We start from the raw sequence: 25,360 nt of genomic DNA on the forward strand, positions 1-25,360 counted from the left end.
GATTATAACAGATTTTAGCCTATCAGATTTATTGCTGTCCTTTTTCTCCTCTCATTCCCACACAATATAAAGAATTTGAAAGGTAGTGTAGCCACAGTGCTACTAAAATTTCTGGTTCAGCTAACTAATTCAGTGCTTGATTACATGTTTGAACATTGTTCCCCAGTTTCAGCCCAGTTTCTTCAGTATAGCTTCGTCTAAGCCAGGCTCTCCCGTTCAGTTGAGTACTTACCCATTCAATATCCATCTCTCTCACCTACTGGGAGAAGACAGGAGGAATCAGAGAGGAAAATGGGAATATAAACAATACATCTGTATTCATCCCCCTCCTTTCTTTGTTATTGACATGCCATAGTAGAGGATTTGAGGATTTATTCTTACAGCCCTCCTTTTCCAATAATGCTCAAAGGTCCATGACAGCATATTTTGGCCACTGCAAAATATTTTGTTTTTAATATATTTATCCACGTTGGAGTAAAAACATAAGCATTTAATTTGTTTTCCAAGTGCTGCCATAAAATTGCTGAAAAAATAAAGAATTCTGTAGGATATACATGTTAGGATACACACAATATAGGTGTTGGTTCTATTTAAGAATAGGAAATTTCCTTTCCCAGCTGCTAGAACCCATTTCTTCTTTTAATATCATTTAAAGCTGATCCAGACGCAAGGTTTCCATTGACTTTGACAAATGGTGCACTTTAATTAGCTCTGTGGCTTTCAGAGCCAGAACACTGGATTGAGTTTTCCACTCTGTCTGTTGCTCACTAGCAGAACTCAATTTGCTGAGTACAGTTGTCACATGATAGTAACAACATAGTTTTTTGGAGATAGTAGATTAAACTCAACTGAAATGCAGTAGACCCTTTACTAGATAGCTGCATCTGTCCTAAAGTACAAATAGTTTTCTGAAAACTAGGAAACACACAGAGTTTACATTCAATTGTGATTAGCAACCTCATCCTCTAATGCTTTAAGTACTTGGGAAGCCAAAGACATTATCTAAATTTGGGACATTTTGTGCTATACTGCAATTGTACATGGTTACTAGGGTTAGACTGAGACACAGGTTCTTTAAAATTAGAAGCATTATCCTATGATTCATGTCCTATCATCTAAGTAGCACATTTGTGTTAAGAGGTCCTTTCATGGCATTGTCAACCATCCCCAAAATGACTAAAAACAAGGATGAAACTCAAAAAGCTATCTCTGAACATCCAAAATACAGCCCATTCTTCAAAGCTCATTACTGTTATAAAAGAGAGTCTGGTCTGATATTCAGAGCTTGTGTACTCAAATTTGCATAAAATTCAAGCTGATGTGGTTATCTGAAATTTCAGCCAACACTAGATTAATAGCACTTTTTTAGGTGGACTTCTCAAAATAGGTATTGTACAAACTGCACTGATAGCTTGTTGGAGAACGTAATTGAGAGGATGTGGCCACTGGTTTCTCCCATGAGCTGGACCTGGGCAATCTGAGGCTCCTCCCTGGAATGCATGTTCTGCTCACTGTTCCCACAGCTGGAGCCATTTCAAGGATGTAGCCTTGAGAGATCAATGTGTTCTTGAGACCATCTGGGTGGTATAAGTGACAACCCAGTTAAGGCTTCCTATAAACCTTAAGATTCAGGTGGGTGCAGAGATTTGCTTGTCTTGCAGCCACCTAAGATAATCCTCCTAAATAGGTTCCCTGGCTTATTAGACCTATCACCTACCAATCTGGAGTGGTCTGTCTCCCTCTTTAATCTCTGTTTGGTCTCTGTGTACAGGGTCCAGTTTGCAAAGGAGCATAATCCAAAGCTGGGCAGCAAGGCATGGAGATGAAGGAACTATAGGAAGTGGTCATAAAGCCAAGAAAAAAAGGGAAGAAGGAAGAGAGGAAGGAAAGAGGGAGGGAAGTAAGGGGGTAAAAAGAAAAAGTTCTCTGGGAGTCATTTAATACCCTGCTCAGTGTTTTTCAAACTGTGTTAAAAGAGCCCTCTCAACTTTTTTTTTTAGATTTTATTTATTTATTTGAGAGTGGGGCAGGGAGGCAGGATGTGCAAGCAGGAGGAGGAGAGGGACAAGTAGACTCTGTGCTGAGCATGGAGCCTGTCTCAGGGCTTTATCTCACAACGCTGAGATCATGACCTGAGCCAAAATCAAGAGTTGGAGCTTAACCGACTGAGCCACCCAGGTGCCCCTGTCTTACATTATTTTAAAATTAAGCTTTTCTATGAAATATTCTAACATTCTAAACATTGGCTTGTTTTCATTTGCCTTTCTGAGTGATTATTCCCCACAGTCAGTAGCCTTGTGCAGAGACTTTATCTTACTCATGACTTTTATCTCCAGCATCTGAGTTCCCAACATAAAAATAGATCAATACACATCTGTGGGACTTAACTAAACAGTTTACTAGAAACTTAATATACCTTAGTTTGAAATTTATATATGAATTTCTGGCCTTGCAACTCAAGAATACTTAACATGACAATTATCTTTAAATTGTAGATCTGATGTGGTTTGTATAAGAAATGAGAATTATAAAGCCTTTTGGAGTCTCTTTAAGGGTTTCTTTTGAGCATAAAAGAATGAAATATTAAGTACATATCATAAGATGTGTATTTGAATCTGTATTGTTGGAAAAAATTCAATGAGAGTGCTGTGTTATCACTGTCTAACAATAAAATCAGGTTTCTTTATACCAGTTACTTTAGTAGATCAGTTAATTCTATGAAACTGTTAGGAAGCATTTCAAGAAAAAAACAAACAGATAACAGCCCATTTTTTTCCCTGAATTTGTAGACTTTTAAAATAGTTACTTAGCAGACATTGACCATGTCCAGCTAGGCATGTATATTTGCCCTTAAAGTGGGAATCCACATTTTAAAACCTAATTTGCTGTTTGATCATTGTTCAAACTTTTCCCTGTCCTCTCCTCCTTGGGTGTCAGGAAGAACGAAGTCATATAGGGTCTAAGAAGCACATTGTTCTAATAATTGTCCTGTAGAGGATATAGAATTTTTGTCATAGTGTGGAACTGATGTCATTGAACACAAGGGACCCATGTGAAAAGCAATTAAGACATTAGGTTCAGGTTAATGATTGAAGGGAAGCAAAATTTGCTGCCCCCAAATGTGACTCTTTGGCATAAGGATTATTTTAGGCTGGTTATTTTTAAGAAATCACAGACACAGGAGAAGCTGTGAAAACTGAGTAGAAGTTACCCTTTTTGTAAGAGATATTTACATTTTAAGAGAAGTCTCCATTTGTATGGGTGTCTCCCTCTCTACTAGGAAGAGAAGAATGATTCTAAATCTCTAGAAACCCTTATCAGTGGAGAAGGCAATGACAAATCTGCATATCAACCTTACCCTTGTTTACTAGGCTTTTCCTGTTAACCATCCATAACTGCCCATCCTCCTGTTTTGTCTTTAGCTAGAGATGTTATATAAGGTAGTGGCTTGGGCCATTTTGAAAAGTATTCCTGGGTTTCTCCCATGTGTACAGGAGGTATACATGTTATTAAACTTCTGTTTGGTTTTCTCCTATTAATCTGTCTTTTTATTACAGGGGGTGCAAAGGTCTCAGCCAAGAACCTGGAAGGGTAGATAGAAAATTATTTTTCCTCCCCCACACTATATATATTTACAAAAATATACTTAAGTAAATTGCTCTTTTTGGTGTAACATGAAGTTTAAGAAAATAATGCATTTTCATTTGAATATTTAAAATTTCCCAGGAAATTCATTTTCATGTTTATTCAAGTCAGATAACTCTTTTCCAGACATATTTTTATGTTTTAATTCCAGGAACATTTGCAATTTAATCAGGGAGGATATGAAGTTAACCACCTGCTCTGGCACTGTGTTGCTGCCTGGTCATGTGTTCGGAAGAATAGTCTTCAGCTGAATAAGGTGCTTGAACATCTCATCTTTCATAAAGTGAAGCTTCAAAAGAAATGCTGGTAAGAGGGATTCTATAAATCCAAAGTAATTCATGGAGAAACCTTTGTGTTTAAATGTTAAATAACCTTTGTACTTAAATGTTAATCACACCTTAGTTGACTATGAAAATAATTTATAATCTCAGTTCCAAATGCAAGGGCAATTTATATATTTTGTATTAGTTCATTTCATCAATAAATTGTTCCTCTCTCTCTCTCTCTTTATTTTTGCTAGTTTGCATGCATGTATTGCTTAATTTATCTTTATCAAATGAAATTTGTTATTGATAAGAAGTGCCACCCCCCATTTAAAACATCCTTTATTTTTTAAGTTGTTAAACAACAACAGTGAGGTACAGTTTATTATCCTTGGAGGAAATATATTGAGATTCTGTTTCTTTATGTCTTACTTGTAAAGTATAACAAAAATAAATCTTGACTGGTAAGTGTTCGTTTCCTCCTGTACATATATTAATTTGAGAAGGAAAAAGAAGTCTTAAATTACTACCAAAGAGGACATGGGTTCAATGGAGGGGAGAAGAATTTTAAAGGAGTATTTCTGAGGAAAGTGATCAGAGGAGATATCCCTTTTCAGTATTTGAGGATAATCAGAGTTTTGAATTCCTCTTCCAGTGCTAATGGTATTCATCATCATCATCATCATCATCATCATCATCATCATCTGTCAGGCCATAGCCAAGTTGCAAATTCAATCATCATATAGTTTTCTTAAAATTAGTTCCTGCCTCTGGCTACCCACTGGCTGCCCACTCTACACCAAAGGCCTTTGTGTATGTAATTTCTAAGGATCTGGAGGATTCCTTATGAAGGAAAGGTGTTTTCCTAGTTTCATTTGGAAGTTTTTGGGATTCTAGATCAAGTAAAGATTTCTGGAGGATGGCTTAGAGTTTGCTTAATTTCCTAGAAATAGCCTAGTTCAGAAGATGTTTCATCAAGAACTTAATCTGTCTTGTCCTGTGATGGGAGAAATCTACTCAATATTGCAGTTAACAAAGATTGTGATTCTTTTATGTTTTAAAGCTAAGGATAATATCTTTAGGAAAATTACAATGCAAATAGAATATAATTTTAATAAGTATATCCTCATACAGAGTTGATAAATACAACAAAAATTAGAGATTCTCACTGGTGCAAAGTTGGTTATTCTGAAAGCCATGGTGATTCTTTCAGACCACTCTTATTATAGCAAATAAGTTGTAGGGGATTCAAAGATACAATTTAGTTTTCAAAAGGGTATAGAACTATTTTAGCTCTTGGAAGACTCTAATTTGATTTAAAAAATAAGAGAAATTACATTTTAACATATAAAAATAAGTATTTCATGACTGTCAAGTTTATTTTCAAAGCACTCTAATAATTACCAAATAAACAAGTTTAAAGAAATACTGAGATAGTAAAAGTGGCTGAGTAAGAATAGCTAATTCTGAAAGTCAAGGAATTGTTTCTTTAACCAACTTTGTTTTACTGTACTGCATCAACATTGATTTAATTTGTTAATGATTTTTCTTGTTAAACAAACCAACCAACCACAGGTCCCAAATGTCACTTGGACCAAGTTCCCAAACTGGTGTATAATACGTAATCTAATTGCAGTTTCAACATCCCCCAGAAATTTAGTCTTAAAAAGATCAGCTAGGAATTTTTCAGTCTGCACCAGTGAGTCTACCACTTAGACCATTTCCATCCCCCTAAAAAGATGAGATCATCTACGTGATGACACCTTGCTTTTCCCCCTAGAAAGCAGCCTCACCTAGAACAATCCTTTTCTTTTGCTAATAACTTTCTTGCCCCAATGACTCTCCCTCTATAAAAACCTTCCAAATCCTTGGAGCTCCTTTCTACTCGCTAGTTGAGGTGCTGCCTGATTCATGAATCATTTAATAAATCTAATTGGAACTTCAAATTTACTTGCTTGACTTTTGTTATTTAACAGTCTTTAAGGTAGTTATTTTTTTATACTTAGTATTTTACAGATTTGGGGCCATTAGAGATCATACAAAACTATTCTGACTTTGCAAATGGAGAAACTGAGACCATGCTTATTAGGCTTACTAGTGAGTGCAACGAGATTTTTAGGGTCCTAGTATCTTATCCCACTATCATTCTGGCTGCACAAGTAAGGAGATAACTGTTTTGAGGCATCTTGTCACTAAATCCTGGCTTCTCCTTTTCTGGGGAGACATGATGGAAATCAAATGAGGGAGGGGATGGTAGTGTTTAGACAATGCTGAACGAACAGAGGGGTAAACTGAAAAAATTGTGGAACACAGTGACTGTTTAAAATCAAAAGGAAAAGATAATTGTTAAAATAAAAAGATTGAAACCTTTTTAAAAAAGCAGTAAATATAAGAAACAATCAAAATTATTTGGCAGTGTTTTTTTTTTTAATTTTTTTTTTTTTTAGATTTTATTTATTTGAGAGAGAGAGACAGAGATAGTGAGAGAGAGAGCACAAGTGGGGAGGAGAGGGAGAAGCAGGCTCCCCACAGAGCAGGGAGCCCGATGCGGGACTCGATCCCAGGACCCTGGGATCATGACCTGAGCTGAAGGCAGACGCTTCACCGACTGAGACACCCAGGCGCCCCAATCTTTTTTTTTTTAAGTGATGACTCTAATAAAAATAATCCATTGACATTAAAAGATTAATTTTTAAGTTAGCAATTTGCCTAACTTCTGCTAGTCAAATTTTCTATTGTAATGATAACATTATACCAAATATTAAAGAATTAATTTTTCTTCTCACAGAATATTTTTTTTTTAAATAGATATTTTTTTTTTAAAGATTTTATTTATTTATTTGACAGAGAGAGACACAGTGAGAGCAGGATCACAAACAGGGGGAGAGGGAGAGGGAGAAACAGGCTTCCCGCGGAGCAGGGAGCCCGATGCGGGGCTCAATCCCAGGACCCTGGGATCATGACCTGAGCCGAAGGCAGACGCTTAACGACTGAGCCACCCAGGCGCCCCTCTTCTCACAGAATATTTAAGTTATTTATGGAATAGTCTATACAGCTATCAAGAAGTCATTATTCCAGACAAAATAAAACAAACTGTGATGTAATTATCAAGATCAAACCAGAAGTGCTTTCCATTTTTGGGAAACTTGAATATTGGTCTTACATACTCCTAAGCCTGGGTACATGTAAAAAAATTTAGAAAATGAACAATGTATTTAGAGTGAAATAGAAATATTGAGGCATCAGGCCTTGATAGTAAATTGAGACTTTGTCAGGATTTGCTGGACCAGATAGCCTTGGAGTTGTGACACTTGGTGGAAGATAAATTCGGTGTAGTACTTGAAATTCAATGCCAAGTGACTATTAAGAGGAGTAACCTGAACAATTTTGTTTTCCATGCATATCAGTAAAGTTACCATAATGATGAATCAATGTTCAGAGATTTAAAATGCAGAGGGGAGACCATTCAACTGATTGATCAGAAGACATTTGATTAACAACAGTGGCAAAAATACAAGTGAGTGGTTCTCATCTGCCCATTTCTGATGTTATCCATCAGTAAATAATTCATCACGTAAATCTCTGCCTTGCTTCTTATAACCCCCTTTATAAAGATTATACCGTAGAAAAGGAAAGAAATAGAAGCAAGTGGTTTCAGCTGAGCCTGAAAAAGAGCAGGCCCAGATCCACAAAAGGACTCAGGGAAGGCATCACAGAGTTAGAGCGACCTCTGCTCACTAGGGGACAGGGAAAAAAACCCTGCAGAGGAAATGCATTAAAGACAATATATTATAAAACAGGGTGAAGAAGTAGAGAAAAAGGGACTACATGAGCCCCTCCCGGCTATCAGGCACCAGCCTTTATCTGGGAAGTTTAGCTGTCCTGAGCTGCAGATAAGCAGCTTGCTGTAAGGCAGATTTCCGTTTAATATGGTTAAATTTTATATGATGCTTCATACTCTCAATGCTCCACCCTGCGGTTTGGCCTTTTATATACTGCCCCATTTGCTCTGGGAAGATAGCTCAAGCCAGTGCAAAAGGCTTTCTAATCTAACATGAAAATAATGAATTGTGTTTATAATTGAATTGTTAGCCGATGAAGACTGCTGAGAAACGCAGTATGCATTTCAGTAGAGCAGTATAACATATAAAATTATGTCTCCCAAAGCAAAATAGCTGATTTAATGCGCTCCATGAATGTATTCCAAAAAAGCTTGACAACTTAAAATTATATAGACATGGCAAGTGGTTTCCAGAGTAGTATTTGTGTTTGAAATGAATCAAAGAACCAACTTCTTTGTATAGGCAGCAAGGCCTTAATTTCTGTCTAGGTCACTGATATCCACATTGCCTATCTCCTGAACCCCAGTGATTAAAACGTTCACGTGACAGTCTAACCAAAACTATTCAAACAACTTTTTTGTCAATAGTCCTCCTCCTCCTTCATGAGCTGAGACTGCAGTGTTAAGTCCTCACTCTTCAGATTCATTTACTGGATTTTTAAATGTATCCTTTGATCCTCTGAGCTAAGTGTAACCATTCAGTCTATAGCAAGGGTAAATATGTAATTATGCCTTGCTAGGTTGTGGTGCAGTAAAAAAACATTCAACCTCAAATCAGAAGACCTGAGTTTTAGTCCTATCTCTTGCTACCTGTCTAATTTTGAATGAGTCACTTACCGCTATGAACAGAGTCTGGTTAGCAGATAAATAAAGAGAGTAGCCATTTCAGAGAGCTTTTGAGAGATTTAAATGAGATAAGTAATGAAAACACTTCTTATACTCGGAGTCTCCGCTACTACTTCATGTCCTACTAGTTCAGATCTCAGTTATTTTTTTCCTAGAGAGGCTTGTGCCTACTGAATTTCGATCTCCATACCTGACACATGTTAACCAATTTACACACCCTACATTTCGGAACTGTTCCCCTGTTCTCTACCTGCTCTGTCACAACCTTGGTTTAGGCCCTTGTTGTCTCATGACTCTTGAAGCTTTTTAACTGGGCTCTTTGCCTTAAGTTTTCCCCTCAGTAATCTGTCATACTCTGCTGCCAGGGTTACAACCTAAATGTGATTATACCACTCTCTGTCTTAAAATTATTTAATAAGAACTATTTTGACATGACACAGGGGTTACATCAGGGTCTCATAACTTGCCATGATTAGAGAAAAGCAAGGAGAACAAAAACAAAGATGGAAAGGTCCTGCTACTAGGATTCATTACCGCCAACAAACCAAACAGATGAAGTGCCTGTTAGGACTGGATGGAGGTGACAGTTAGTGACCCACCTGGGCCTTCTCTGGTGAAGCTGCATTCCTGGCTTGTCCAACACGCCAGCCCTTCGTTCTTCCCCACTGTTATTCCTGGAGCTCTGATAATGAAGCTCTGCAAGCAGGAGAAAGAACCCCTTTTAGCAGACATACTAAAGACTAGATTCACACGTAGTCCATCTTTTCTGAGTATCAAAAATCAGACAATGGAAAGAGAAATACATTCTTCAAAGTAGTTTTCATAAAGGGCCAAAATCAAGAATGAAATCCTGCCTGCCCTCTTCATGTACAATGAAGATTGAGCTTTATTTATTTATATTAACCCTCCCTTCCTAGACTGTTAATATAATCTGGAGTTTTTGATAACATTAAGGTTAAATCACTATTTAAAAGTGTTCTATCCCCTCCTTAAAGGATGAGTTATATATCAATATTTAATTTTAAGGGTCGTATTTCTGAAATTATTTTACTTATTTAACTTTATCTATTTTTCCCACTCACTGTCAGCCTTTTACCACTAGGATTTCCCATTCTTAAGCTGTGACATACTATTCATTTCTTGGTTGGTTTGAGTACATTCTAAGTATGGACACAGGCGACCTATTTCATTAGGTGAGCCCTTGTTTATGCACAACTCTAGGCTAGAATAACATTTGTCACCATTCATTTTCCCCTGAAAAGCATAATGTACATTTTGTCTGGAAATAGGCTTCTGTGCCCACAGTTGTTTTTTTTTTTTCCTAATTCCCACTTTAAATCTCTAAATGTTGCTATGCTATTTCCTAACTTATGATTAGATGTTCAAAGCCAGTCTACTTTTTTTTTTTCTATTTTATTTTCAATCCAGAATTTTTTAGGCATATCTTTGTGATTTGGCAGCCAGGATAGAAAAGGCATCCTCCCTTGTCTCACTGGCCATCTTTGGAAACTGTTGAGGTAAATCCTCCACTTTTACTCAGAGAAAAGCCCTGCTATGTGCAGCTGTGCTCAAATGTGCTGGTGACGGGTCTGTGTTTCCTGAAGGCCTTCCACTGATTATTCATCGTTCACATGCTTAGTGCACAGTTCCTGCCTCTCTGAGTTTGGATTATCCATTACATTAAAGTGGAAAACCCATATATGCCTGCACTAAATTTTAAATTAATTTTTGGCTTCTCAGGTTTGGAAAGGTTTTCCTTCATTTGAATTCCATTTTGTTCATAACTTTAACATCTTTAAAGTTCCTTTCTTTTTTTTTTCTTTTTTGTAGTATTACAGATTTTTACCCTTGATTCTATGTTTCTTTGGTTGTTTCTTTCTTTCTTCTTTTAAAAAAAGATTTTATTTATTTATTTAGAGAGAGAGCGTAAGTGGGGGGCCGGGCAGAGGGAGAGAAAGAGAGAATCTCAAGCAGACTCCCTGGTGAGCACAGGACCCCAGGTGGGGCTTGATCCCATGACCCTGAGATCATGACCTGAGCCAAAATCCAGAATCAGACGTTAACCAACTGAGCCACCCAGACATACCCTGGTTGTCTCAATGGGAATTAGTCGTGGGTCTCAGTTTGCCAGTTTTCTCCCTTCCAAGCAACTTTTGTAGTTAACTTCCTCATCATGGATTTGAATTATATTTTTGTATTTTAATCTCTTTGCAGTCTTTTGTTTTCTTACCATACTACCTTTCATCTCAGTATCAAGGCTTTTCATTGTCTTTTCCTCTTATTTGGTTTTATTAAAGGTGCTTAAGAGTTATAAAAATATCTTCTGGTCCCTGTAAGAAATCATTTTCAGAGCTATGATCCTCTCTGAGTATTCAGACTGATATTCTCTTTAGCTCTTGCTTTAATATTCTTCACCTTCTATTTTACTTACCTCATTACCTAGGAGAAATCTATAAAAACTTGGTATTTTAAAATAAGAGGTTTGTATTCACAGCATACATAACAGAGTTGTTAAATGCTGCAACACTCAACATGCACTATCATCAGGGACCTTCCTATATTCTTCCTACTCTTTGACATTTTTTTCTTTTGAGGAGAAAATGCCCTCCAGTGTTCCCATTATAGTGTTCCTCCTCCTCCCTGCCTCCTACACACACATTGCCACAGTATGGTTTTCTACCCTTTTTGTCATCTGGAAGTTGCCAGATGAAAGAGATGAGAATGAAGCACAGAAATAATACTCTGGCTTCTTAAAAAATCAGTACTCCAAAGTAAGGGACTGGCTTTACTTTTTTTCTGAATCTATGAAAAACACCATAGATGGTAGAGATCATTTTTCCCCCTTTTAACTTTTGTTGGGGGCACGAGGCTAGAATTTCACGAAGTGGAATGTGTGTATTCCTTGCTGCTGTTCTTAATCCAGCTCCATCAATTTTATGATTTGTGGAAATTCCCTTTAAATTGCTACTCTTAGTGACTTCTCGTTCATTCTTAGTCTTTCATTTTTAGGGTTGTGTGCATTTTGACATTGTCAGTGTTTTCTGTTGAAATAACCCTGTGTAAGGGTTGTGACTTGGAGACATTTTAATTCCATCTTTTAAAATTACAATTTGATCATTGAAGAAATCGATATAGAGGAGTAAGGAGAACCTAGGAAAACTGTCTTGAATGCTGATGTTCCTAAACTTTTTATAAGGTTGTGTAGATAGATAGGTCAGTAGCTATTTATGAAGCCTCTTATTTATTGTATTTTAGCAATCTATCATCTATACCTTTATTTATTTGATATATTTTAGCTGTTTATATTAGTGTAGAAGGAACAGTGGGGTGGAGTAAGGCTAGCTGAGGTCTAGTCCAGGATCTGGTACTATTTACCTGTGTGCAGTGGTTCACATTAACTTTAAAAGTGAAAGAAAAATTTAAAGTAAAATGAATCAAGTAACTATGTTATTTTGGACAAGCCAGTAGACCTCTGCCCTAGTTTCTTTATTTATCAAATTAGGGGAAATTTTATAATATTTATAAATTACTTTATACATGTTTAATTTCATGGCACTGTAAAACCAAGTCAGTCTACTAATGATTGAGATTTGTACTGTAGTGAGTTCACAAAGAAGCTAGTGCAAATTTCTAACCTAATCAACTTTGAATTCTTTCTATGTGCATTGATTTTTAGTTTTGAATTTTAACAAACTCCAATTTGTAAGTATTGGTGTTTCTATTCTATTTTTGGCAAAGGTACTTTCACTTACAGAAAATTTTGCAATCAGTAGCATTGATTGAAAATAGCATGTTTGTGTTGAAGCATTTTTCTACCATAGGAGGCTGACACTAATGGATCTATTTTCATCCATATTTTAGTGGAAGTGCCCTACATTAGTTAAAATTTTCCAGACTTAAAAGAGAACAGAAGAACCAAAATCTTAGGATTGTGACGTATATTCAGGGGCAAGGGGAAGTTCTGTAAGTCTGAGACTATACTCCTATACTCTCCTTTGCTTGACCTTATTGTGAAGTGGGGTGAGGAGTACTCTGAGAATGACTCACTGGTCATTCACCTCCGAGGGCATCTGGAACTCAGTCACTCTAAGACTTCACAGAGAAAAGTTATCAAATTCATATCCTTTGACTTTGAAGAAATAGTCTTTTTTGTAATTTGATTCAGGTCAGCATTTTCAACCTAGCCATTTCACATAGAGTATTATACTTAAATCTCCTAATAGTCTCTGAAAAATAGGTTTTGCTATATTTACTTATAGATGAGTAGATTCAGACTGAGGTAGGCTATGCAAATTGCCCTATGTCATATACCTAATTAGTGACAGAGCTAAGATTCCATCTATCATTTTTCTGACTTTAAGTTCATGCTTGTAAACATCATGCGGAGTCTATCAGTTAGGATTCAGTTCTTCTGCATGAAACAGTAACCTAACTACAATTGGATTACCAAATAAGGCACTAATTATTGCACATAAAAAGCAGTACAGTATTGATATGGAGATTCTTCAGAAAATCAAGACCCAAGCTCCTTCCAGCTTCCTTTTCTTCCATTGATAGTATTGGACTTTTATCCTCATTGTTGCAAGATAGCTGCTCTACCTTCTGGCATCATGTATGTTTTCCAAGCGGGAGGGAAAGGATGAGCAAAGGAAAAAAAAATCACCTGTTATCTAAATTTAATCTCTTTCTTAATCAGAAAAATAATAGCTTACCTGGAAGACTTTCATAATACACTTCCATTTGTATCTCATTGACTACATCTACATTTATGGCTAGTCCAAGCTTCAAGGGAGTGTGGGGATTCATTTTTTAAGTCAAATTTATTAAGATATAATTTACAAAATACAATAAAATTCACACATTTTATGTACACAGAACTATGACCTTTGAAAAATGCATACACCTGTGTAATCACAATCAAGATATAGAACACTTCCATTTTGAGGAGCAATGTTAACTGAGCATTTTGCTGTTTTGAACAAAACTGAGGTTTATTTCTGAAAGGAAGGAGCAGGCAATAGGCAGCATTGTCATCTTGAGGTTAAATTTTTTTATTGAGGTATAATTAGCATATAGCATTGTATTAATTTCAGGTGTATGACATAATGATTCAATGTTTGTATATATTGTGAAATGATCACCACAATAAGTTTAGTTTTGATGTCCTTAAATAATGGTTTGGAAAAGCAACACTGGAAGTACCCTTAGGTGAGAGAAGACTTTAGTTATCTTTTTTTTTCCTTAAGATTTTATTTATTTATTTGACAGATAGAGACATAGAGAGAGAGGGAACACAAGCAGAGGGAATGGGAGAGGGAGAAGCAGGCTTCCTGCTGAGCAGGGAGCCCAATGTGGGACTCGATCCCAGGACCCTGGGATCATGACCTGAGCCGAAGGCAGACGTTTAATGACTGAGCCAACCAGGTGCCCCAAGACTTTAGTTATCTTTAACCTAGCTAAAAACAGGAACCTGTATAAATCTCCCAGATCTATTTATGTCTCAATTTTCTAATATTTAAAAAAAAAGATTTCAAAGAAGTCTTGAATGTGTGAAAAATTGTGGTTCAATGAGTGAGATAATTTATGTGAAAGCACATTGAGATCTGTAAAGCTCTATTCAAATATAAAGAATTGTCTTTTTTCCCCATGATTAGAGGTGTTTCCTTTTGAAAATGATAATGAACTTGACTTACTGGCCTGAAATATCACAGTTGTCAAATTCAAATATAATTGTAAAATATGCTAACTCTTTATCAATGGCTTATAAATCAAGGTAATATGCAGCTCTAGGCAGAGGAATTTTACGTTTGCATTCTTACCAGTTCTCTTTCGAACTATATCTCTTTCAGTTGGGTGAAAATAGCACTAAATGTATAATTTCCTGAAACCATCAAATATATGTTCATTTATGACTAATAAATTCTTGTGTGATTTCCCAGTTATTATACAATATTTTGAGTGATAAATCTTGACAATCTTCTAATCAAACAGAAATATAGATTTTAAGAAATTACACTTTTTGTAAAATCAAATAATCTGAACTTTTGGAGTGTTTAGGAAGGTCATTTTTAAATTTGTTCTCTTTTTTGAGAGGAAAACATTCTTGAAATTCACTTCTTAGGTGCAGAAAGTTAAAAATCAAAACCTATTATGAGATTTTGGGGACACTCTAGAACCAGAGCCCTTGATTGCTTGTTATACAGAATCTATGAAGAAATGTGATCTTTTGTGGTATTTATTACTCTCAGAGTTTTGACAGAACTCTACTCTGAATTCAAATATCTTCCCAAAATGTGGTTCTTTCTTGTAGACTTTAATCAGAACCAATGTCAACCAATACTGGTCTTTATTAAAACTAAATGTATCTGGTAATCTGGGATACTCATTAACTCTGGCCAATTTTTTCATTAAAATTGTTTATTATTGTTTTAATGAAGGTCTTTGTTGTTTTGTTCACAAAATTCCTAGGTTGGATTCAATACTGGCTTTGTTGGTCCTTGGGGAAGCTGCCAAACTAAACATGGCCTGCTTGAAAGCTTTAATGGAACTAATGAGAGATTTTCTTTTAAGCATTATGTCTGTTCAAAACCAGGTAATAACAGTATATTGTTAATTTATGTGTTTTAAAAGAACTGAAGAGAAACAAATTTTATTTTTGCCACTATTTAAATTGTATATCATATTAGGGCTTATAATGAGCATAACCTTGTGATAAAAATTTTAATTAAATATAAAAGTAAATGCACATTTACCATATATCCCAGGATGGATAGATAGATGGATATAGAGAGAGATGTCAAGATATGGAAATAGATTACACACACACACACACACACACATCAGAGGGACTTTAAATTTTATTAACTTGAGGGGGGAGGAGCAAGATGGTGGAGGAGTAGGAGACCTAAATTTCATCTGGTCCCAGGAATTCAGCTAGATAGGGATCAAACCATTCTGAACACCTACGAACTCAACAGGAGATCAAAGAAAAGAATAGCAGCAACTCTCTGAACAGAAAAGCGACCACTTTCTGGAAGGTAGGACATGTGGAGAAGTGAATCCAAGTTGATACTCGGGAGGATAGATGGCGGGGGAGGGGGCCTCCATCAGCCGATACTGACAAGTGATAGAGCCTCGGAACACAAAATTGGAACTTGTAGAAGTCTGCTCCGCTGAGGGATGTTGCTCCAGTGGCTAAGCGGGGGGTGGGGGGTGGGGGGGTGGAACCCTCGCTGGGACAGTGTGGTCTCGGGACCCTTGGGGGTCACAGGAAGATCAAGGGTGCCTGAGTATGGCAGAACTCCCAGGTATCGGAGCGGGGAAGCCGGCTGCACAGACCGAGCCGAGGAGCGGGCTCTCAGCTTGGGGTTGCCATAAACCATGATCTGAAAAAAAAACAAAAAACAAAAAAAAACTGTGATCCGCAGCACAGTCGGGCCACTGCTCCTCCAGCAGGGACCCAACAAGTGGCAGATCCCGGGAGATTCCCCTTCCTCCCCCAGGAGGAGTGGCACAGGAGCACACTGCAGGGATCTGCTGGGTTTGGAGACTCCACACTGAGTCGTGTGCCAGAGATAGAAATGCTGGGTCACAGGCTGGGTGAGCACGGAGTGCGGCTGGAGACCAGGGAGATGGGAATGATTGACTGCTTTTCTCTGGGGGGGGTGCACTGAGGAGTGGGGACCTGAGTTCTCAGCTCCTCCAGGCAGAGATTGGGAGGCTGCTGTTTTCATTCTCCTCCTCCAAAGCTGTACGGAAAGCTTGCAGGGAACAAAAGCTCCCAAGAGCAAACCCAAGCAGATTACTTAGCCCAGACCCGGCAAGGGCGGGACAATTCCACCTCCAGAAAAGACATTTGGGAACCACTGCAACAGGCCCCTCCCCCAGAAGATCAGCAAGAATAGCCAGCCAAGACCAAGTTTACTGATCAATGAGAACTGCAGAACACCAGCACTAGGGGAATACTGCACATAGAATTCATGGCTTTTTCCCCATGATTCTATAGTCTTTCAAAGTTAAATTTTTTTAATTCTTTTTTTTCTTCTTTTTCTTTTTTGAATTTTTTTCCCGTTTTCAACCAATATCTTATCAATCGCTTTTTTAAAAATCTTTTTTATTTTTCATTTTTAGTCATATTCTATCCCTTCATTGTAGTTAACCTTATTTTTGGTATATATATATGTTATTCTCTCTTTAAAATTTTGGGATACAGTTTCTTCTAACAGACAAAAATATACCCTAAATCTCTAGTGTATGGCTTTGTTCTAGTCTCCTGCCTGATCATATTCTCTCCCTTTTTTTTTTAAAATTACTCTTCTTTCTTTTTTCAACCAACTTCTTATCAATTCCTTTTATAAAATCCTTTATAATTTTCATCTTTACAGTCATATTCCAACCCGTCATCTTTTTTGTACATATATTAGCTTTTCTGGGGTCCTTGCACCCGGTTAGCATTTTTTTCGCTCATTCATCTGTTCTCCTCTGGACAAAATGACAAGATGGAAAAAATCACCTCACAAAAAAAGAACAAGAGGCAGTACTGACTGCCAGGGACCTAATCAATACGGACATTAGTAAGATGGCGGAACTAGAGTTCAGAATGACGATTTTAAAGATACTAGCTGGGCTTGAAAAAAGCATGGAAGACATTAGAGAAACCCTTTCTGGAGAAATAAAAGAACTAAAATCTAACCAAGTCAAAATCAAAAAGGCTATTAATGAGGTGTAATAAAAAAGGGAGGCTCTAACTGCTAGGATAAATGAGGCAGAAGAGAGAATTAGTGATATAGAAGACCAAATGATGGAAAATAAAGAAGCTGAGAAAAAGAGAGAGAAACAACTACTGGATCACGGGGGCAGAATTTGAGAGATAAGTGATACCATAAGACGGAACAATATTAGAATAACTGGGATCCCAGAAGAAGAAGAAACAGAGAGAGGGGCAGAAGGCATATTGGAGCAAATTATAGCAGAGAACATCCCTAATCTGGGGAAGGAAACAGGCAACAAAATCCAGGAGGCACAGAGAACCCCCCTCAAAATCAATAAAAATAGGTCAACACCCCGACATCTAATAGAAAACTGATGAGTCTCAGAGACAAAGAGAAAATCCTGAAAGCAGCTCGGGACAAGAGATCTGTAACCTACAATGGTAGAAACATTCGATTGGCAACATACCTATCCACAGAGACCTGGCAGGCCAGAGGACTGGCATGATATATTCAGAGCACTAAATGAGAAAAATATGCAGCCAAGAATACTATATCTAGCTAGGCTGTCATTGAAAATAGAAGGAGAGATAAAAAGCTTCCAGGACAGACAAAAACTAAAGGAATTTGCAAACATGAAACCAGCCCTACAAGAAATCTTGAAAGGGGTCCTCTAAGCAAAGAGAGAGCCTAAAAGTAACATAGACCAGAAAGGAACACAGACAATACACAGGCAATACAGTGGCACTAAATTCATATCTTTCAGTAGTTACCCTGAGTGTAAATGGGCTAAATGCCCCAATCAAAAGACCCAGGGTATCAGATTGGATAAAAAAACAAGACCCATCAATATGCTGTCTGTAAGAGACTCATTTTAGACCCAAAGACACCCCCAGATTGAAAGTGAGGGGGTAGAAAACCATTTACCATGCTAATGGACACCAAAAGAGAGCTGGGGTGGCAATCCTTATATCAGACAAATTAGATTTTAAAATGTATAAAGTGCCACATACAACAACTGAGCTTTATATAAAAAAGATTCTTTTATAATATAATATGGGAAATTGTATTTCATTGGATTAATTTATATTCTGTTGATTACTAAGGAAATTGAAAAATTGTTCTCTATGTACTCTTTAGCTATTTGTATTTTTTATTCTTTGAGCTAGATTTTATGCAATCTACCCATGGAAAACCTGTTTTTTAATGAGTACATTTTAGAAATATTAGTTGATTATGGTTCTTTAACAACTCTATAAAATTTGAAGATATTTCTTATCATAAGTGCAGTATATAGTTTTAATTATGACAGAACATACTTTGATTATCTAATAACTATTTTCTCATTTTAGGAAAAAGGCTGCAAGGTAGATGATTTTTCCTGGGCCTGGAATGTAGTCTACATGTATACAACAATTCTTGCAGAAATCTGCTTGTATGCAACCACTTCTAATTTGCGAAAAACTGCTTTTACTGGTTTCTGTGTCTGTAAAAGTTCACAAAAAGATATTTTACTCATGGATAAATCAGAAGAACCACCAGAGTTGAAGGAAACAAGTATTTTAGGTCTTTTAGAATATTTCTCTTCAAAAATGTCAGATAATTGTAAGTAAATTATTTCTCAACTTGTTGAGAAATATTTCTTAAATGTCCCTGTCCACATATAGCAATAAGCCTTTTATTTATTTTATTTTATTATTTTTATTTACTTTTTTTTTAACCTACAGTGTTTTATTCATTTCAGATATATAGCAGAGTGACTTAACAATGCCATACATCATGCAGTGCTTATCACAAGTGCACTCCTTAATCCCCATCACCTATTTCATCCATCCCTCCACCCATCTCCCCTGTGGTAACCATCATTTTGTTCACTTTAGAGTCTGTTTTGTGGTTTGTCTCTCTCTCTCTTTTTTTTCCGCTTTGCTCATTTTTTTGTTTGTTTCTTAAATTCCACATATGAATGAAATCATATGCTATTTGCCTTTCTCAGAATTATTTTGCTTAGCATTATACTCTCTAGCTCCATCCATGTCATTGCAAGTGGCAAGATTTCATTCTTTTCTGTGGCTGAACAATATTTCATTGTGTATATATACTACATCTTCTTTATCCATTCATCTATTGATGGACACTTGGACTGCTTCCATAATTTCACTATTGTAAATAATGCTGCAATAAACATAGGGGTGCATGTATCCATTGAATTAGTGTTTTTGTATTCTTTGGGTAAATACCCAGTAGTGTGATTGTCAGATTGTAGGGTAGTTCTATTTTTAACTTTTAGAGGAATCTCCATACTGTTTTCCACAGTGGCTGTACCAGTTTGCATTCCCACCAATGGAGCATGAAGGTTCCTTTGTCTCACCAAGACTTGTTGTTTCTTGTGTTTTTTATTTTACCCATTCTGACAGGTGTGAGGTGATATCTCATTGTAGTTTTGATTTGCATTTCCCTGATGATGACTGATGTTGAGCATCTTTTCATGTGTCTGTTGGCCATCTGGATGTCTTCTTTGGAGAAATATCTGTTCATGTCTTCTGCCCATTTTTTCATTGGATTATTTGTTTTTTGGGTGTTGAGTTCTATAAGTTCTTTATATATTTTGGATACTAGCTCTTTATCGGATATGTCTTTTGCAAATACCTTTTCCCATTCTATAGATGGCCTTTTAGTTGTGTTGGTTGTTTTCTTTGCTGTGCAAAAGCTTTTTATTTTGATATAGTCCCAATAGTTTACTTTTGCTTTTATTTCCCTTGCCTCAAGAGACATATTCAGAAAAATGTTGCTATGGCTGATGTCAGAGACATTACTGCCTATGTTCTCTTCAAGGATTTTTATGGGTTCAGGACTCACATTTAGGTCTTTTATCCATTTTGAATTTACTTTTGTGTGTGGTGTAAGAAAGTGGTCCAGTTCATTCTTTTGCATGTAGGTGTCATTTTCCCAATACCATTTGTTGAAGAGATTGTGTTTTTCCCTTTGCATAGTCTTTCCTGCTTTGTTGAAGATTGACCATATAATTGTGGGTTTATTTCTGGGTTTTCTATTCTTTTCTCTTGATATATGTGTCTATTTTTGTGCCAGTACCATAATGTTTTGATAACTATAGCTTTGTAATATAACTTGAAGTCTGGAATTGTGATGCCTTCAGTTTTACTTTTCTTTTTCAAGATTGCTTTGACTATTCGGTCTTTTGTGGTTCTGTATAAATTTTAGGATTGTTTGTTCTAGCTCTGTGAAAAATGCTGTTGGTATTTTAATAGGGATTGCATTAAATGTGTAGATTGCTTTGGGTAGTATAGACATTTTAATGATATTTGTTCTTCCAGTCTATGAGCATGGAATCACTTTCCATTTCTTTGTGTTGTCTTCAATTTCTTTCATCAGTGTTTTATAGTTTTCAGAGTACAGGTCTTTCACCTTGTTGCTTAGATTTGTTCCTAGGTATCTTACTTATAGATGTAGTATTTTGTCCATGTTTTCTCAACCCAAGTGGACAAGAAAATAGATGTTTCTGGTTGTGCAATATATTTAAAGATTTGATCTGCAATAGAGGATACACATATCAAAATTGCATCTTTCACAATCAGAAGTCAATCTGATTTCAATGACATCAAACTTCTTGTACAAGCCATAAATAATACTGTGTAGGCGTTGTCAACATGATTACCGGGGAAGATAAGTGTGTCTTTTTGGAAAGTGACTTAAAGAACCTGGAGCTGCCTCTGTATTTAACTGAAAATGATTTTTTCGCATGATTTTATCTTTCAAGTGAATACATTTTTAGAGTGAGAGAACCAGTCTTAAGTCGCACAGATTTGTACTTTAATTCTACAATTTATATCTTGGAATCCTAGGTCAATTTATTTAATTTTGCTGACTGATTTCTTTACCTGATAATTATGATAAGACTGCTATTCATATCATAGGGCTTTTTGTGAGAAAAAAATATGGAAACATATAAATACTTGGCATAGTACCTTGTGCATAGTAAAGGTCCAATAAATGTTAATAGATGTTATGGTTGTTAATGTGGTTGTTAATATTGTTATAATGAGAAAACATCAGTGAGGAAGGATTTTTTCCCCGAACATTAGATGTTCAGTTTATATCCTCAGAATCCTACTTTATGTATAAAGGTATAAATGACAGTGAAAAATATTTTTAAATGGTATATATAATATATAGTCTCTTGTGAATGAGTCAAATAGTGTTCTTATGGACCATATTTATATAAAGGCTTTAATATGAAAAAACACTTAAAATCATAGTTTTGTGAAGGCAATGTTATAGGAAACTAATGATTTCCATGGAGATAATTTCCTGGTGATCTGATCTGATATGGGAGCAGAACTTAAAGAATCTAGAAAAATGGATGACTACTTAGAATGTTCTGTTTTCATTCTGAGGTTTTGTGTCAAACAAATTTTTCATAGAGTCAGATATTTATTAATTCTAGAGTGAGGTCTATGCCCAGTGACTGAAGTGCTGCCTTTTAGTGGTTTTGATTGGATGGAAATTTCTATGTATGCTTATAAATACCAGTTATACATTTAACATTTGCTACTATGGACTTAACTGTGTCTCCCAAAGTTCATTTGTTAAAACTATAACCCACAATGTGACTGTATTTGGAGATGAAGTTATGATGGTAGGACCTGATATGTTTGAATTAGTGTCCTTATAAGAAAAGACACCAGAGAGCTCACTTTCTCCAATATCTGAGGACACTGAGAAAGCAGCTATCTAAAAGTCAAGAAAAGAGCCCTTACCATAAACAGAATCAGTCGGCACCTTGATCTTGGAAATCCTAGCCTCCAGAACTATGAGAAAATAAATTAATTTCTTATGTTTAAGACTCTAAGTCTATGATATTTTGTTATGGCAGCCCAAGAAAACTAATATACCTCCCCAGAGTGTTGTGATATAGGCAGGTCTGAATATGCTCAAATGCCTAGTAAATCCTTATTTGAAACACAGATTTTTACAGCATAGTCTCTATTTTGTATTTATTTTCATTTATTTATTTACTTATGTACTTATTTATAAGTTTTTAATCCCAGTTAGTTAACACAGTGTTATATGAGTTTCAGGCATATGATATAGTGACAGCATAGTCTTTAGATGAGACAATTTTGAGCTGGAAAAACATGAGGGAAGATGATAAAAATTAATTTATTTAAACACACAGAATTTTTGCTTGATCCCTGTTGAATTCCAATTTTGAGAAATATTTTGCCTTGATGGGTCATAAAGGATAACAATAGTTAACATTTATTGAGCTCTTACTATATGTCAAGCATGAGTCTAGGCTGATTCATTAATCATTACAACAAGACTATACCTAGATATTCATACTGTCCTCATTTTATAGATGAGAAAACTGACGCACTGAGTTTATTTGTCCAAGGAAATATAGTTAGTAAGCAGTACATCTGAGTCTTAACCTAGGCAGTCTGGCTTCAGAGTCCATACTAACTACCTCACTATACTGAACTAACTAAATTAATTGATCTACTGAATGAAAAATTTTAAAAAATTATCCATTTGCATTTTGAAGAATGTGAAAAAGATGACTTTGAGGAATTCTGGCAGTCATTATCCTATAGCACTGTTTGTAAAAAGTATTTTCATAGACTTTGTACATGGTCCTTATTTCTAATGTAAATTCTTGGGCCTTGTTCTGGAATTTTGGATCAAAAATCCGAAAAGTGGAGTGTAGGAATCTGTATTATTAAGCCTAGAGAAAACCTAGCCTATAAATTTAACTGTTAAACAAGCTGGTAAAACATAGAGGAAAATACCTTTCTTACTTGTTGTTGCAGACCTTTATACATCTATTCGGAGAGTATTTATATCAGATGATTTATATACAATTTTACAAAGAGGGAAACGTAGCTTTGTGTTGTACACTATATTTGAAATGCCATATTCTATGCTCCTACTTTGATTTCAGAGTGTTAAAATGATAGGCTTTTATCAAGCCTTGATTATCTGGAAACTGTGTTGTGAAATTAACACTTGAAAATGGTGTATTCTGTGAGAAACCTACAGAAACTGATTCAGTATGTCTTGTATAGGAAATACATAATAAATGATAGAACCAAATATATCACAGAATAGTAAAAATTTTGTTGCTCATGTTGTCCTCATCCAACGCACAAATCTCTAGTAGACCCATTTGCAAATAGTCCACAGTAACATTCTGTTTTAAAGTCAACAGAGATTAGAACTCCCTATCTCCCAAAGCAGGTCATCCCACTTTTAAACACTGTGAAAGATTCTTCCTTATATTAAAATGAAATCTATCTTTCTAACTTTGGTTTAAGTTTTCCCTCCTAGAGGTAATAATAAGAAAAAAAAACACAACTCTATTCCATTTCCCACATGCAAGCTCTTCAAATATTTGATGATAATTGCATTGGTTCTCTTTCTCCACCTCTTCACTTTGCATTCATCTCCCATCTCTGCTTACTGCCAAGCTCCTGTGCTAACTTTTCATAATATGTGAAAAACAGATTTTCAATATGGTTTATGATTAGCTTCTTAAGATTGCTGGAAGGTTGTAATGTTGTTAACGTTGAATTGGTAATAATTCATTCCAGTGTTATGATGTGAAGACATGTGAGACCCAAGTATTTTTTCATTCAATGTTGTCTCTGAATGAGAAAAGTAAATATGACATTCTTCCTTTTTCATTCTTTTGTTGAGAATTATTTTCTTAAACTGGTTCTGCAATGATTTAGTGAATGAAATATACATCACAGTTGTAAAATAACTTTGTATGCTACATTTTGATTCATTTTAACTTAGGAAAAAACATTATTACAGAGCAATAACTCCTTTTTAAAAAGGAAACGCAAGTTAATGGGAATCTTAAAACCAATTGAAATGTTTAAGGGTACTCTATTAAATCTTCAATATACCTTTTATCTTGGTGAAGGTTATTCAGAAAAATATTCAGTAACAGTATTGTGTTTATTATATGTGGAAAATATTTAACTCCTTTAAAAATCCATGTACATGTTAGTGATGGAATTCAGGCAGTCCTCATAATTCACAATTCTTTGTGTTGACAAATCTGAAAGTATAGTACCCCTGAGTATTTTATATATATATGGAAGTTAACCAAATGTATCTGTCTTTTTTAAAAATTATTTTATTGTTGGGAAGAGTACTTTACATGAAATCTACCTTCTTTCTTTTATTATGTTATGTTAGTCACCATACAGTACATCATTAGTTTTTGAAATCTACCTTCTTAAAAGTTTAAGTGTACAATACATTATTGTTGACAGTGGGTACAGTGTTGTATAATAGATTTCTAGAGCTTATTTATCTTGCTTGATTGAAACTTTATGTCCATTGATTAGTAATTTGAATTTCTCCTTTCCCTCATTTTCTGGAAACCACACTCTTTGATTATACTCTTTGATTTTATGAATATGATCACGTTAGATATCTCATGTAAGTGAAACCATGCAGCATTTGTCGGTTTTTCCATGACCGTCCTCAGCATGATGTCCTCAAGGTTCATCCATGTTGTTGTATATGGCAGAATTTCCTTCATTTTTAAGGCTTAACAGTACTCTATTGTGGATGTATACCACATTTTCTTCATCCACTGGCTTTATGTTAGACATAAAATTGCAAAAATGAGCAATTATAAAAAAGTTATTTAAAAAACTTTTTGTAATAATCATCTTTTACTTACTCCAGGATAAATTATATTATTTCTTACTTCTCAATGTAGGATATGTTTGAAGATTTATCTTTGATCTATTCTCAGGTATGCTATCTCTCGGTTTAGTCTATTATCTTTTAGAAAACACAGTTGTATTTTTAAAATGAAGAAGAATTCAGAAATCATTAATCCAAAGTTCTACATGCCCTGCTTTCTTTTGGAGTTATTTGTAGGTCTGTAACTCATCTTGCTTGGTATATCATTCTTTATTTCTTTCTGTCATCCTTTTAAATAAAACATAATTTTCAAAAGAGATATCATTGACCTCACAATTTCTCTAAAAACCCTATGCATCTGAAATAATCTCTCA

At 35.6% G+C, this 25,360-nt stretch overlaps 1 protein-coding gene across 1 annotated transcript in view; it reads left to right on the forward strand.

Moving 5' to 3' along the window:
* TMEM232 (transmembrane protein 232) overlaps positions 1 to 25,360 on the forward strand; it is a gene marked incomplete at its 5' end in the record, with an annotated part of 213,199 nt that overhangs the window by 25,320 nt on the left and 162,519 nt on the right. Inside the window, 3 exons of the mRNA XM_081825809.1 lie at positions 3,818 to 3,951; positions 15,064 to 15,187; positions 18,656 to 18,908. Coding sequence (XP_081681935.1) covers positions 3,818 to 3,951; positions 15,064 to 15,187; positions 18,656 to 18,908 — 511 coding nt within the window. The remainder of the gene's footprint in view (positions 1 to 3,817; positions 3,952 to 15,063; positions 15,188 to 18,655; positions 18,909 to 25,360) is intronic.

This window comes from Leptonychotes weddellii, chromosome 7 (genome assembly GCF_054177405.1).
Source record: "Leptonychotes weddellii isolate Sample4059 chromosome 7, ASM5417740v2, whole genome shotgun sequence".
Classification (NCBI taxonomy): domain Eukaryota; kingdom Metazoa; phylum Chordata; class Mammalia; order Carnivora; family Phocidae; genus Leptonychotes; species Leptonychotes weddellii.